Raw genomic sequence first — 15,524 nt, forward strand, 5'->3', positions numbered from 1 at the left:
CTATCCGTAGTTAGCGAGAGACCTGTTGTGGTCAGTCAGCCAGCATTCGCAGTCTGGGGTGAAAAGTGGAAGTTGGGGGGTTGACATGCTTGACAACTCCGTACTGCGTCTCATATTAGCAACTGAGGAGTCGCGATTGGTGCGACACTGTCACCTTGCAGGCTGGCCAATGGCTGGTCTATCCACATATGCGTAGTTACTGTAACCTGTAACCAATGGCAAATAAAATAAAATATAAAATGGCAACATTTCTGCCTCACAGAAACCCGAATCAACTATTCACGCAACCATAAGCCACCGTCCAAGGTTGGATATTGCCCTTTTATTCTTAAGCGGATTGCGATCGAGTTACAAGATTAAATAGGCGCGAATTCTAGTTTAAAAAAAAAAAAGTTGGCAATTTCATTGTACTTGTCTTCCAAGTTATACAGAGTTGAAACCTCGTCCCTCCGTACCCTCACGGGAAAATATCGTTACGAGGACCTGGGCGAAGGAACCCTTGATTTTAATTCTGCGTAGGAATATATATAAAAAAAAAAACCTGTAAAACGTGCTCTTCCAAGTAAAAGTAGAATCGACCCTGTGTACACTTCTTTTCATCCTTGCCTCCTTTCTCCTCATCCATATGCTTCATCAAGAAATTTCAGTCATCCGATCGGGTTTGATCATCCGGGGGATTCCCCACGATCATGAATCGGGCCGACCAATGCCATGCAGTAGATAATTTGCGGCACTTCCATCGGCTCAATGCATCGACTCCCCCAGTGTTACCGTTGAGCTAGCTGCTGGTGTGTCTGAGGCTTCCAGCGAGCCCGCCATCTTCTTACCATCGCATATCATTCATCCTTGGCAAGAATACGGTAATGGACTGCCCGAATCAAGCGCCACAAGTCATTCGCGCATCTCTACTCCGCAGTCTTTACTCGCATCTCGCTCCGCTCCTAGGGATGACGCAGTCTGAGAGTCCTGGAAACTGTAAATAGTAACTAGTGGCTAGGCCACAGCGCAATCTCACATGTGTCACTTTGTTTCTTTGTTGGCCATGTAGTTATTTTGTGGCATGGCTAACCACTGGGAGTAGCTGGGCTGCGTTGGAAAAATTGCAAGTTTTCTCTGCAAATTTTAAAGAATTTCTCACATTGGAATAAAGAACAAGCATAAATGTCACATTGAAGGGCCCGTTTTCCCTGTAGTTAGTAACCAGTCGTAGATTTTTTGCTCGCCCCCTAATTTACAGGGGCCAAGGAAGCTTGATAATAAAGTTTAGGCACCTCGTCAACGTTAGGCATACCCCATGCTTTGTCCGATCTCTACCGAGTACAGATCATGGTTGCCGAGCTGCTGCGGAATAGGCAGATCAATGCAGTATCGACCTTCTTTTCCGGTTTACTATCCTATTGATATTGACGGCGCTGACGCGTTCAACAAGTACGCCAAGGACCAGGGCTTGGCCCCGCGAGACACGGCCTTGGAGGGCAAATAGAGGAATTTACAGTTGGTCTTGGCTTGGGGAGGGGGCTTTTCTTGGCGCAGAGCTACTCAGGCGCTTAACCGCTACAACGATCCGGAGAGACGACTCGGATGAAAAGGTTGACGGACTCGGCTGTGGCAGGCTCCTGTTTCATAAACCCGTGCGGTAGAGACAGCAAACCGGCTGTCTATAGAGGTAGTGATACAGGACTTTTCTGGCCCAAATACTCCTCCCAGGGAACACGCTCAACTTTTGCCAAGCATGACATCCACCACAACTGACAGCCCGATGTGCTCAGCCACTCTGCGCCGCCAGCCAAAGGAAGCGCCCAGCCAGTAGGCTTTCCTTGGCTCTCGAGCCAAGCATCCGTCATGATTGTTTGTAGCACATCGGCATGCTGTTCGCTGGCGGGCGTTTGGGGTGGCTTTGAAACCCCACCCCCAAAACGCTGTAGGAGGTAGTTGGCAGTACTTGAAACTCGAATCCGATGCTTTGCCAAGAGTTTGTTCCGCGGCAAGTCAATTATAGAAAGGGGGAGAGGGATGCTAAGGTAGACAAGACAACAGTGCTTCGCCTTGCCCGCGTGCCAGGATGCCCCATCTGAGTCGTTCCCCAAGCTGGCTTCGTTGCCCAGATTCTGTTGCGCATTCTTCAATCCAGTTTCTACGCTTCCTTTCACTTTTTCATCCTTCAACTTTATCAGTTTTGATAGTGACTTTCTTTTAGAAAATTCCCCCCTTTTTCCCCGTCATCGCCTTTCCAATAATTCGCTCGTTGATACAAGGGTTGTGGACTGTACCTGCCAGTTGAAGTTACTCACGACAGCGTCGCACCGAATCCGCGCTCCATTGCCAGACTGCCTTCTCTTCTTCTCGAAACACACAACCGTCTATCATATTTCTCTTCATATCATTATTGGAGTCGCGTGGATATACATTACGCGCCTCGGAATTACGCTCTCTCGCCCCCCTCGCTATTTATCGCCGACCAGCCGACGGGCTCTTGATTGTCAGTTTGACAACGTCGTCGCACCAAAATGTTCTCCTTAGCAAAGACTTTGGCTGCAAGCCTGGTACTCTCGGGGTTATACGACAGTGTGCAGGCCCAGTACTACAAAGTTGATACCAAAGGTTGTTCTTTCCGGGGGGGCAGAGGCAGGCATTGACTAACATAATGCAGAGGCGATCAAAACCACGGCTAGTACGCTCGCATACGATCTGATGCTCTTGTACGAAGGCAATAAAACAGGACAAATACCTGGCATCCTACCAGGGCCGCCGTCTGAAAATAAAGGAAATTACTACTGGTGGCAGGGCGGTGCCATGATGGGCACCTACATCGACTACTGGCACCTGACAGGCGACACAAGCTACAACGATGTGGTGATGCAGGGGATTCTGCACCAAGTTGGCGAAAACAGGGACTTCATGCCTCGCAATCATACAGCTTCTCTCGGAAACGATGATCAAGGGTTTTGGGGCATGACAGCGATGCTGGCCGCCGAAAACAAATTCCCCGATCCTCCAGCAGACAAGCCGCAATGGCTTGCTTTGGCGCAGGCCGTCTGGGCGACGCAAGCAGACCCGAGCCGGCATGATTCATATTGCAATGGCGGTATGCGATGGCAAATCCCGTTTTCCAATGCTGGATACGATTACAAAAACAGTGAGTTTGTTGTTGCGCGTCGCCGCCCATTCTGCGCTGACTAGTTTCAGCAATTGCCAATGGCTGCTTCTTCAATATTGGAGCTCGTCTCGCTCGATATACAAAGAACGAAACCTATGCAAAGTATGCGGATGAAACCTGGGACTGGCTCTGGAATGTCAAGTACATTGACCATGAAAACTGGCTGGTCTATGACGGCGGCAGGGTGCCGTTCAATTGCACCGATATCAACAAGGCGACTTTCTCATACAACGCTGCCATTCTGACCCAGGGTGCAGCATTCATGTACAACTATGTGAGCTTTGCTTCAAACCTTGCAAAGACTGCGCTGACCCTCTATAGACGGATGGCGACAAGAAATGGGGAGACCGCGTGGACAAGCTCCTCGATTCCATGCTCAAGAACTTTATCCGCGATGGCGCCATGTATGAGTTGCCATGCGAGGGCACGCCAGGCACATGCACAGCCGATATGCTTACATTCAAGGGCTACGTGCATCGTTGGTTGTCCGTGGTTGCGCAGATTGTACCGCACACTGCGGACAAGATCTTGCCCGCCCTGGCAAAATCAGCCAAAGCGGCGGCGAACCAATGCACCGGTCGCGAATCAGGCCGCACCTGCGGCTTCTACTGGAGCGGCGGCAAATTTGTCGATCCTAGTGTCGACAAGACGACGGGCGCTGGCGAGTACATGAGTGCTCTCGCTGCCGTGTCCAGTCTCTTGATCAAAGACGCGAATCCGCCTATAACGAACTCGACCGGCGGGACATCCAAAGGCAGCCCAAATGGCGGTTTTGCAGGCGGCGATAATGGGCTGAAGATACCAAAGCCTATTACTGTGGCCGACAAGGCAGGCGCCGGTATTCTGACATTTATGCTTGTCTTTGGAGCCTCGGGTACGTTTTTCTGGATGGGCTTCATGGTTTGAAGCAACCGGGCGTCAAAACTGGCCGGCGTTTTCCTTTTGGGTACATTAAGATTGGCGTTGGTGGTTTGGTGTGTATTTGCGTGGCAGAGTAGCCAACGTTTAGACCAATTGACTATTGAATACGGATACAATAAAGTATCAATTGGGTGAAGACTTTTTCAAGCGGCCTTTTATCCATTTATTATCCGGAGCTGAGATCAGCGCAAATGGCCCATAAGCCGTGCTGAAAGGTTATCGCTTGTTGGGCGCAGTTTCCTCCACGAAGAAACCCCCAACTGGCAGCTGCTGCTACAGTACATACTAGTGATTGGTTCCAGATTATCTGATGGCGGCGTGGCTACTCATTGACAAGTCCAGCTGCTGGCAGAAATCCGAATCCGCGCCCACGTTTTCTCACCGACCAGTGACCAATAATCATGAGCAACAACTCCTCATCCAGTGCCCATCAGCTCCGTACACCCTGTCCACCACACTGCTGATCCTAGAGCGACGCTAGGGCTTGCGCCACTCCAGGCACGCTCTGATGTTGCGCCGATGGTACGGGCGAGTGCCGCCGAGACTCAGAAGACAATGTGCGAAGCTCGGCGGTGGACGGATGTGAGACCAGTATGTCTTGACGGTGGGTGCCGTTCAACGGCCGTGAGAACCGACAACCACGGAAACAACATGAAGCCAGAGTTCTGCCGGGGTAGAAGAGACGCGGAGAACGTTCTTGAGCCGATGACCTTGGGCCACGGCCGGCGGTCAACGGGCATTGTCATGTCAGCAATACCGGCTAGATGACCGTTCCGGCTCCTGTTTGGCCTACTTTACCTACGCCACCATCAGCGCCATCTGAACAACAGGCATAGCTCCGAGGCTGAGGCTCTTTCTTGGGCGTCAGCAAATAGAGGCGGGTCGGCCCACCCACCGCGATGCTCACGGCCCATTTCGCACGCAACCATGGTGTGCAAATACGCGGAGCTGTACAGTTTTTAGGTTGTGATTTCTAAATGTACTTGATAATCACTAGAGTCTCGAGCTACTTTGCCCCCGTACCGGAACCATCCGTATCAAGACGGTGGCGCTCTTGGTCGCCTGCAACATGGGGTCAGAATACGCATTGATGAGGTCCGCCGCTCCGTAGGGCCCTCCAATCATTGCTTCGGCGCATTTTTATCGCATCATTCATATAGTGGCCCTTCCCGTAGCTCAATATTGCGACAAAAAAATTATGGACATTTGTGTATCGGAACAGTTCCCAGCTTACACGTACAGTGTAGTTGGCAGTTGCGCCAATACGCAGTCATGATGGACTCGGATCTCACCCTCGGCCTCGTCAGGCTCGTAATTCTCCTTCTCGGAGTGTATGCTCTTTCCGCGTCCCTGTATGGCTCGATTTTCCCGAAGCGGCCGCCGTCCAAGGACGTGGAGACGACGAGCGAACCGCCCACGATAGCATCGCGGATACCCTATCTTGGCCATGTCTTTGGCGTCATGAGGACTGATTTCCAAGAATACTTTGGCCGACTCTCGTAGGCCTTTTTTTAACTTTTTTTTTCCCCGAAAATACCCTTGAAATTTGCATCACAGCTGACTTTTTTTCGCCCGCCGCAGAGTGAGCCAGCTTACACCGGTATCTGTGGCGCAGCTCGCCACGCAGCGAATCTATGTCGTGGACGCGTCCAATACGGAAATGACCAAGCTCTTTGCCCGCACACCGGGCCTGAGCCTCACGGCCGCGTTCTGGGTCGGCTTCGGCGGCTACCTGCGCTTCAACAAGGCCAGCGAGGAGAGCATGATGACGCCCGACAAGCACCCGTTCAAGAAGGAGCTGTCGCGGCTCCTCCGCGACGAGCTCATGACGATGGAAAAGGTGCAGGCGGCCGGTGCGCACGTGCAAAAGAAGATGGATGAGGCGTGGCAGCGGACGGTGCCGGATGAGGCGAATACCGTCCGGCTCGCGGAGTGGGTGTCGGACGGCATCGCCATGTCGGTCGGCTCGGTCATCTGGGGAGACAAGGGACCGTACGACGACCCCAAGTTTAGACAAAGCCTCAGGTATGTGCCTCTAGCTCGGAATATTGGTTCGACATGTCGCTTATAAAGTAGAACCATGCTCTGCGGACTGCGTAGCCTATACCACCCGCTTACGCTCTTTCTGCCCTCCTCGTTCCGCCGTGCGCGGGACTACGTACGGGCCGGGCTGAGCACGCTCGATGCGCCGCAGAGCCACGCCGAGGAGGCGCAAGACGCCTTCATCGGCAAGGTCAAGATTCTGCTCACAAAGTACCGGATCCCGCGCGCGGGCTGGAACGACTTTTCCTTCTCCCTCATCATGGGCGTGTTCCCCAACCTCATCAACATCACCACCTGGGCGCTGTGGCACCTCGTCGCCGACGCCGCGCTGCTGGCGGCCGTGCGCGGCGAGCTCGCCGGCCTCGTCTCGCACGCGGAGCCGCCAGGTCCCGGGCCGCGCAACACCGTCGTCGTCGACATCAGCCGCGTGCGCGACGCCTGCCCGCTGCTCATGTCCTTTTGGTACGAGCTGCTGCGGGTGTACGCGGCCAACTCCAACATCACGCGGCTGGTCACGCGCGACGCCGTCTTCGCGGCGGCCGGGCTGTCGCTGCGGCGCCACGCGCTCGTCGTGGCCCCGATGCGGCCGCACCAGCACAGCTGCCGCAGCTGGGGCGCCGACGCCGACGTCGTGCGCGCGGACCGCTTCCTCGGCGCCGACGGCACGGTGGACGCAGGCCGCGTCCGGCAGCTCATGGCGTTTGGGCTGCCGACGGTGCTCATGTGTCCCGGGCGCTACGTCGTGTTCAACGTGGTCATGCTCCACGTGGTCAGGACGCTGCTGACGTTTGACATGGCGCTGGCGCCGGGGGAGACGCTGAATGGAGGACGGGGGGTCTGCGGGCCGCGGAAGAGCATGGTGGCTGGGGTGCCGGAGCCGCGTCATGATCCGGAGCTGGTTCTGACGCGGCGCGCTGGTGTAGAGTCGGTGCATGTGACGTTTGAGAACCAGAAGCCTGGGTGGTAGTCTGGGTCGGTGTACAGTATGGCGCAATGGTTGGCTGGGAGCGTAGATTACAAACTGGATTTCACTAGAGGTTTTGTTTTCCTATGCCACAAGCTCAAAAGACTTTTCAACAATTTAAATAGGGATACGCGTGCATCGGTACACATCTTTTTCCTTTACAGCGTCTCGCCTCGGTCCAACAGCTCTACAAACTCGGCCATCTTCCGGGTCCTCGTCTCCTCCTTCTTCACCGTCTGCAGACGATGCAGGAACGGATACCGCGCCGCCCTGCTCAGGGCGTCAAACGCCGCGGCCGCGTTCGGCCGCGCCTCCAGCGCGGCGCGAAAGTCAGCCGGCACCTGCACCGTGGCGGACCCCGCATACGCCCTGTCCCACCGGCCGTCGGCCCTGGCGGCGTCCACCTCGGCGCGGCCAGCCGGCAGCATCCGGCCGGCGGCGGCCAGAGCGGCCACCTTGTCCACGTTGCGCTGCGACCACGCGGACCGGCGGCGGCGCGGGGTGAAGCGCTGCAAAAAGTACCGCGCGTCGAGGGCGTCGCGCCGCCGCTGGCCGTCGATCCAGCCGCAGCAGAGGGCTTCGTCAATGGCCTCGTCGTAGGTTACGGTGGGGATCGCGGTGCTCTTCTTGGCAATCCGGAGCCACACGCCCGGAGCGGTGCGGCCGGCCTGGATCATGTAGGCCCGGAAGGCGTGGCTGTCTGCGAAGGGGAGGGTGGGCATGTCCGTGGCGCTGCTGGCCTTGGTGGCGCCAGAACCGCGGATGGAGGACGGAGGTGATGAGGTTGTAGGTGGCTTGGGACGTTTTGAAGACTTGGGAGGCGATTTGACTATGGCAGGAGCTGCGGGTTGTTGTATCGCGGCTGAGGCGAGGCGTGAAGAACGGCGTGACATGGCGACGAGACGCGGCGCTTGAAGCTCTGCCAGGGATGAAACAACTCGGACTGGTTTGAACAACTGCATTCAATAATGTCAATAATGCGTAGGAGTGGAAAGGCTGGATATTTTTAGACTGATGACAAAGGCGCTTTCTGGGTTTTGTTGCTGGCGAGATGGCCAAGTTGAGAATGAGCATCATTTGGATTCACGATTCACGCTGCCTCTCTTAGCGCTTATTAGTTTTCAGGTGCGGCGACTTCAACCAACCACATTGCAGATGTAATACAAGCCAGAAGCAATAATTCGCCGCCGATTTTCTGAATGAATAAATCCTATGAGTAATAAATACACATGTTAACTCTTGTAGTTGGAGTAATGTTGATAGACCGGGCGATGTTACGTGGACGGGGGGAGCACGCTCTGGACAAATATCACAAGCAGAATGCACTGGCTGAAATTATGGTTAATTTAAAGAAACGGAGTTTTGGGAAGGTGATAAAGATGCCCCGCGTCAGCGTCTTCTATCAATTATTTTAAAAAATGAAAACAGAAATTATAAACAGTGCAGGCTCAAATTCAATATACACGTCTCCAACACTTGCCCCTCCAACACCAGCGTCCGACGTCACTCACATAAATTTGTAACAATACCGCCGTCTTGTGGGCTTACATACTAGTGTTGCAGGCAACGAACATGGTGGCTGACGATCAAAATGGCCGGCCGGATCTCTCCAAGCCCTTCAGCAAGGCCTACAAGGCCAGCGCCACGTCCGTCAACGACGACGAGCAGATTGTGTACGGCTATATCCATGTGACAATCGCGTATTAAATTCATGTTCGCTAGTCAACGTTTACACTAATCCAAGATACAATAATAAATTGCATTATTTTTGCAGAACTTGTTTATAATGGGAGATTAATCAGACAAATTCACGCTCAGAACATCATAGCCAGCCTGAAGCATTGATTTGCTGGGCATCTTGCCGAGGCGCATCAACTCCGAAGACTGCATGACGGCAGGATCCATGCCCATGCTTGCAGCAGCCACGACAGTGTCTCCGCGAGTATAATAGGCGATGAATTTGCTCTGCTCAAGTTCGCCGTGCAGGACCAAATCGTCCCATCCACCGACCGACGGGCTCGAGTTGCCACAGTACCGCAGTTGCGCGCCGAGAGCGGACCAGAAGATGGGAATAAAGGCCGGCGCCGGAGCTGCAGCATTGACAATGTGCTGGGCCGCCGAGCGCCCAGAGTTTTGCGCCACGTTCCAGTGCTCGACGCGCGTAAATTTGCCGTCGCCGCCGGGTCCGTTGTACGGATACGTCGCAATGTCGCCAACGGCGTAAACGTCTTTGAAGCCCTGGACCAGGAAATTCTCGTCCGTCTTGAGCGAGCCGTCTTCCTCGAGACGAATCACAGCGTTGTCCCGTAGGTACTCGGTAGCGGGCGAGACACCGACACCGAGGATCACGACGTCTGCTTCAATCTTTGTGCCGTCCTTGAGGTACACGGCGCCGACATTGGACGGGTTGTCGCCCGAGGGCTCTGCCTTGTCGACGGCAGCATTCATGTAGAATTTGACACCCTTGCTCTCGTATGTCTTTTGCACCACAGCACCGACTTCCTCGCCGAGGATCCGTTCCAGCGGCACCTTTTCCATGCCTATAATAGTCACCGTGTTGTCCTTACTAGTCGCATTTGCCACCTCCATGCCAATAAAGGACGAGCCAATGACGGCAATCTTCTTCCCCTTACTCTCGCCAATCGCCGCATTGATCCTCTTGACGTCGTGCGCGCTGCGCAGTGTGAAAATGTTGTCAAGCACCTTGAATCCCTGGAGGGGCAGGACGCGCGGCGTGCCGCCAGTGGCGAGGATGAGCTTGGCGTACTCGAAGCGACCGCCGCTCTTGGTGCTGACGGTGCGATTGGAAAAGTCTACGCCGTCCACCTCGCCGTCGACCCAGCGGACGGCGCCCGCCTCGAACCACGTCTTTTCACGCCAGGCGAGCTTGCTCGGGTCGGCGATGAGCGCCTTGCTCAACTTGGGCCGGTCGATGGGCAGGTAGCCCTCGTTGGAGATAATGGTAATGCCAGCATCGTATCCCTTTTCGCGGAGGCCTTCGACGGCGCCCATGGCGCCGGAGCCGCCGCCGATGATGACGACATTACCCTCAAACTTTTTCCTGGCGCCGGCATGGCAGGTAAAGTTGGGTGGGCGTCGGGAGCTCCTGATGGTGGCCTCGTCGCCGGTGACGTATACGGCGCCGTCGCGCTCGGTCAGCTTAAAGACGGGTAGGGCATCGAGGCCGGGCGCGCTCTCAATGTCTCCGGTGCGGGTATTGAAGCAGGCTTTCTCTATTAGCTTGTCGTCGTTTGGCGGATATGTATAGTATCACTCACCTCCGTGCCATGGACAGGTTAACCGGCCGGCGCCGGTCAGTACGCCTTTAACCAACGGAGCACCATAGTGGGTGCATTTGGAGCCTAGGGCTTGGATGTGGCCGCCAGCATTGACGAGGAGGACCTTGGCATTTTCGATTCCTTCAACCTCGACTTCTTGCTTGGAGCCGGGCGAGATGGAGAGCGACGTGAGGCCTTTGAGCTTGTACTCTTTGGCGGCCATGGTCGGGGTGTGAGAAAAGTAACGACTACTGGAAGCGGGATGGCGAAACGGGAGGGATTTGGCTAGCACGGCGACTGTTTGTGAGATGACGTTGCGAATCACAGGCTGAGGATGGAAAAGTCGGCGGTACATAAGTTACAGAGGGATGATGTTTATCAAGGACGAGCTTCGGTTGAGCTGCAGATGAGGGGTCAATTATGTACATAGAAGACCTTCCAAGTCGGCGATTACAGGTGGTGCAGCGAGTTCTGCATTGGGGCTAGGCAGGCGCATCAGTGGAAGGAGCAGCGTACTATTGGTGGTGATCTCAGGCGGGAGTGACAGTCATGATGCCATCAGAGGGGCATGACATTGGCGGGGTGCTCATTGGACAGCGCCGAGCTCGATTTCTGGGGAGCTTTTTGGAGGCGCTTCCGCAGGCAAGGGGCGGGTTTTAGTGGATGAAGTGCTCAACGATGACGACATGGAAGGCTGGGAGATCGAGTCGGGTGATTTTTTTGGAAATTGTAGGCGGCAGTAGGACGGTAAATGCGAAATCGAGAGTACCAACCTATGCAGCACCAGTTACCAGCTGCTTTGAGCGTGACGTGAGCATGTTCCGAGCGTTCCGAGGATCGTGATATCTGTCGAGGTAACTGTCATTCGTAACCAGACTCGCTAACTTGGGGCTCTAGATATATCTTCAGGTATAACTACACTTATTAATAACCACGAGGCTGGGATGCACTGGCTAAACCTTGCTGGGGTTCATGGTGGATTGAGCGAGCAGATTGGGCAGGACGATATCGATTTCTGCCATCGAGACCCTGTCGGGACAAGGATGGACGAATAAAAATTTGCACCAGGAGGTTGGTGTAGGATTGGGCACAAACGCATACGAAAAGTACGGTGTAGATGCATGATGATGCAGGCAGATGCAGCTGGCGATGGCAAAACACCAAGATACAGGGAATCGACACGACAAGCAGGCAGTTAGCAGGCAGTTAGCAGGCAGTTCGTCCCCCGCAGCCAAGCAGCCACAATAGTTCTTCCCTGCAGCCAACACTGTAATACTCCAAAATGCAGCCGGATGCACCATTCCATCACTCGTCAAGCGTGAAGAATAAGAATGCGAATTCCACCCTCAGCATCTAATTATTCGTACAAATTTTATTTCTAATTACCTTTCCGCCCTAACCCAGATGCACCCCACGCGACCGCCCACCTCATTTAGCTGAGCGACTCACGAATACAGGCTTACAGCGGGCTTTCGCGAAGCCACAGCAAGGCGACAGCGCCTCAGACCGCTAAACCCGTCAGACCCCACCTCCCCACCAAAGACCCTGCACGGCGCGCCGAACAGCCTGTACCTCGCCGCTACAGCGACTTGCTCGCCTTGAACGTGGCAGGCCATGTAGAATCGAGTACCCTCGCTGCCAAACTGCCGCTAACGACAAGTTCGTGCTGTCGAGCCTCCTCGTCTTGCCCAACCTCGCCAGCCGCTGAAACATAACATGTCAAAGCTGTTGGCTTCCTCGCTTCTTCCCTTTTCGCATCCCTTTTGTTTGATTTCATAACAATCTCTTGCAACGACCTCTGTATCTGTTCTTTTTCTTTCCGCCAACACAGACTTCCTCGGACCTACGCCCATCCCGGCTTCGACCACGATCGCTTCACTTCGTACCATCGTCACCGCATACAAACGCCGCCAGCTTCACCAAAGCGCATTCCCTCGCCCTCCCTTGGCAATATCATATTCCACTATCCGCCCGCCCGTCGTCCCATTTTGCAGTCCACTTTCATCCGCAAATCTTACCAGCTTATTCTCAGTACCATGGTCGTCCCGCGGCCAGTCCACATCCGCTTCGTCACGCCGCTGTTCCCGGCTCGATCAGGATAAGCGATAACGACGCCCTCATTTTTCTTTCGGCACTTGCATTGTCTTCCAAGACATTCAGTCATTCGACCGCGACTGCGCTCAGCTGCTCGAGATGACGCCGCCGTCGCGCAGGTCGACTCCCGTACCCGACGGTCGCCGTTCCGCGACACCCTCAGCCACGCTCCAGTGCTGCTGTGGTCGCGCCCACCTCTGCCCAGCCCTGCGAAGAAATACAAACATCATCGAAGCCGTCGAAAAAGACGCGCATACGGCTGCGCAACTTGGTCAGGTAAGAATTTTGATATCATTTTTTTTTTATCTTCTCATTTCCCTATCGCGTGTCCCACGTCCACTGTGGCTTTCTGCCTTGGCTCCAGTGCCTCGACCACTCCCCCTCCACATGCATTCGTCGCCATAATTCACATTCCAGCCCGACCATGACCATCCAATACGCGCCTCATACAACCCTCCTTTTTGCCCTCTTTCCAGCTTTTTCAAGCTAAGCTAGCCATCCTCAGCGTCGCACTCTCGGCCTGCTGAATCAAATCGTTCCCCGCGCGGTTCCAATCAATATATATCCGTGGTTTTTTTGCTTCTGCTGCGAGCTCGGCTCGTCCTCCCTCAGCTAGCCACGCGCTCGGCTTGGCCGTTACATGCCGTCCGCCATGTCTTTACCTGTTTCACCCATATTTCTTCTGGCTTCTCCTTAGTTTCTATTATTCTGCACCGTGTCTCTCTTGATCTTCATCATTATGGATTCGCCTTGTCGCGCGCTCTAACCGCACAATGCTGTGAATCATCACGCTAACCGTCACACAGGCTCTCCTCGCCCGTTACGAGGCCTACAAGGCCGACGCCGAGCGAGATCGTCTCGAACTTCTTTCACGCATCACCCGCCTTGAGATGGAGAATCGTATGCTCGAAGCAGCCAACGCTGCCAAAATCCAGGAAAATCGGGCCCTCCTAGACCAGCTCGAGACCCTCAATACCACTGTCTCCGACGCCGACGCTAGAATAAGACTGCTCGAGACCAATCTACTTTCTTCAAATCATACAGTACGCCGTCTTGAGAGCACTGCTGCCCGTGCTAGCGATGCTGAACGTCACCTCGCCCTGCTCGAGCAGGAGCAGGACCACCTGCTCGAGGAGCTTCGTTCTGCTAGGGAAGACGCCCGCTCCCACTCCCTGCACTTTAAAGAGGCTCAGCGCGGCGTGACTGATATGCAGGACCAGCTCGATCGTCTGGAAGCCGAGGCGTTACAGGAACGCGAACGCCATGCCGAAATTGTCCAGCGCATGGAACGGCAACGCGAGGTTGAGAAGCAGCTCGACGCCGCCGCTGGGCGCCTCAAAGGCGCTGCTGCCACTCGCTCTCTACAAGGCGATGGAAAAAACAACAAAATTGTTGGCCACTTCGTTCGCGACCTCCTACAAGATAACGCCAATCTTCAGCTCGGGGTAGCCGAGCTTAGAGAGCTCCTCCAAAATTCCAACGACGAAGTACAGTTGTTGCGAGAGCAACTGGTGTACCAGCAACCTATCGCAGAAGAACACTTTACCAGCCCTTCATCTACCCTCAAAGCCGAGCTTGAGGGTAAGCTGGACGACCGCCCGCATCACACTGGTCCAGCGCTCTCCCAAGAGCTGCACATCCACCACCACTATCACGCTCCACCTACGCCGAAGCCTTCAAAAAAGCTGAAGAGAACCAAGACAGGTCTACTTCCCGTGGGCATTTGCACGCCCCGTACATCCCTTTCAGCACCTGGAACGCCGCCGCAGGCCACCTCTCAGTGGGGTGGGCGTTTGCCTTCCTCGCCAACGGCTCCGGCTCTCTTATCTCATGCCAAAAACGAAGACTTAACTCCCACCACCTCGAAACCACCGCCAGTCTGGACCGCGCTATCGCATCTGCAATCCGAGCTCGACTACTCGTCCTCTGTGCCCAGTTCGCCACTAGCCAACCACAAGGCAGTATTTGATTCAGATCCGCCCGCTGTCATGGTATCATCACCTGTCACGAGTTTGGACCCATTATCACCACCCTGGCTGGCCTCGCACGCCAAACAGGCTTCTCTTACGTCGTCGCATAGTTTTCAGTCGCTCGCCTTCCTAGACTCGGAGCCAGACCTGCCCCCATTGCCACGGGAGCCGATTCGCGAGGAGGATGAGTCGAGGGCTGCTAGGGGCTCTGGCGAGCCGTCATCGGACGGTTATTATACGGATCACATGGAGAGAGGCACCACCAGCATCATGCCTCGTCGCAATTTGCGTAGGACCGCCTCACACGAGTCGATAATGTCACTTTCGGGAGGCCTTGATATCCACACGCTGCAATCCCGCCCGAGCCAGATGACCCTGCGTCCCCTAGGGGGCGCCGACGCTGTTGTCACTGGCGTTGTGGCCCAGCCTACCTTATCACGTTCCTCCAACAAGCGAAGTGATGTCGCTCTTCGCGACAACTTTGCCGGCCTCATGTCGCCCCGCACTATCTCTTCGCCGACGAGTAGCAGCCAGCGCAAAATCCGGGGCTGGACAGCTTGGCGGCCCTGGGGCGGCAGTGACCCTGCGGAAGCTGATGCGTCATGCCCTCAGCCTGCAGCTGCCGAAGCAATCTCCGAAGCACCTGTGACGCCGCAAAAAAAGGAAAAGGAAAAAGAAAAAGACTCCGGCCGATCACCCGGCATCAACCAACCTGGGTCTATCCCAGGATTTCAAGAATATTGGGCATCCCAAAAACGAAAGGGTGCGCCCGCACAAGTCACTGCAACAGCCGTTGACCGTGACGCATTGAATGAAGGCCTTGAAGGCCTGACCTAGAGAAGAGCACTATTATCACAAGAAAACCGCCACGCCAGATGGCTTTATTAATGACGCTACAAGAATGGTATAGAAAGCGGGATTTTGATTACGTTTTCGGTTGCATACATTTACGGAGTTTATTACAGCATAATGCGGTTGGTTAGCATGTTGAAATTCGGTTTGGATGCACATTGGGCGTTTTAGCACGCGATACCCTCGGCCGCACTAGGTCGTTTCGTTTTTTTGATGAATACATATGATTAAAAGTTTTTGGCTGT

At 54.7% G+C, this 15,524-nt stretch overlaps 5 protein-coding genes across 5 annotated transcripts; 3 read left to right on the top strand and 2 right to left on the bottom strand.

Moving 5' to 3' along the window:
• Nucleotides 1-2,507: 2,507 nt before the first annotated feature.
• On the top strand, nucleotides 2,508-4,063 carry CCM_05709 (Mannan endo-1,6-alpha-mannosidase; the record flags this gene model as incomplete). The annotated part of the gene is made up of 4 exons (XM_006670853.1): nucleotides 2,508-2,601; nucleotides 2,651-3,136; nucleotides 3,187-3,431; nucleotides 3,479-4,063. 4 exons carry the CDS (start codon nucleotides 2,508-2,510, stop codon nucleotides 4,061-4,063), a joined length of 1,410 nt encoding a protein of 469 aa, XP_006670916.1.
• A 1,287-nt stretch (nucleotides 4,064-5,350) lies between these two features.
• On the top strand, nucleotides 5,351-7,088 carry CCM_05710 (Cytochrome P450; the record flags this gene model as incomplete). The annotated part of the gene is made up of 3 exons (XM_006670854.1): nucleotides 5,351-5,577; nucleotides 5,660-6,103; nucleotides 6,155-7,088. 3 exons carry the CDS (start codon nucleotides 5,351-5,353, stop codon nucleotides 7,086-7,088), a joined length of 1,605 nt encoding a protein of 534 aa, XP_006670917.1.
• Nucleotides 7,089-7,243: 155 nt separating this feature from the next.
• On the bottom strand, nucleotides 7,244-7,978 carry CCM_05711 (uncharacterized protein; the record flags this gene model as incomplete). Its single annotated transcript, XM_006670855.1, has 1 exon — nucleotides 7,244-7,978. One exon carries the CDS (start codon nucleotides 7,976-7,978, stop codon nucleotides 7,244-7,246), a length of 735 nt encoding a protein of 244 aa, XP_006670918.1.
• A 901-nt stretch (nucleotides 7,979-8,879) lies between these two features.
• Nucleotides 8,880-11,337, bottom strand: CCM_05712 (AIF-like mitochondrial oxidoreductase (Nfrl), putative; the record flags this gene model as incomplete). The annotated part of the gene is made up of 4 exons (XM_006670856.1): nucleotides 8,880-10,312; nucleotides 10,364-10,691; nucleotides 11,155-11,243; nucleotides 11,328-11,337. 4 exons carry the CDS (start codon nucleotides 11,335-11,337, stop codon nucleotides 8,880-8,882), a joined length of 1,860 nt encoding a protein of 619 aa, XP_006670919.1.
• Nucleotides 11,338-12,556: 1,219 nt separating this feature from the next.
• CCM_05713 (uncharacterized protein) lies at nucleotides 12,557-15,264 on the top strand (the record flags this gene model as incomplete). Its single annotated transcript, XM_006670857.1, has 2 exons — nucleotides 12,557-12,733; nucleotides 13,264-15,264. The coding sequence occupies 2 exons, from the start codon at nucleotides 12,557-12,559 to the stop codon at nucleotides 15,262-15,264; spliced, it is 2,178 nt and encodes a 725-aa protein (XP_006670920.1).
• Nucleotides 15,265-15,524: the final 260 nt, after the last annotated feature.

Source organism: Cordyceps militaris (genome assembly GCF_000225605.1).
Source record: "Cordyceps militaris CM01 unplaced genomic scaffold CCM_S00004, whole genome shotgun sequence".
NCBI classification, from domain to species: domain Eukaryota; kingdom Fungi; phylum Ascomycota; class Sordariomycetes; order Hypocreales; family Cordycipitaceae; genus Cordyceps; species Cordyceps militaris.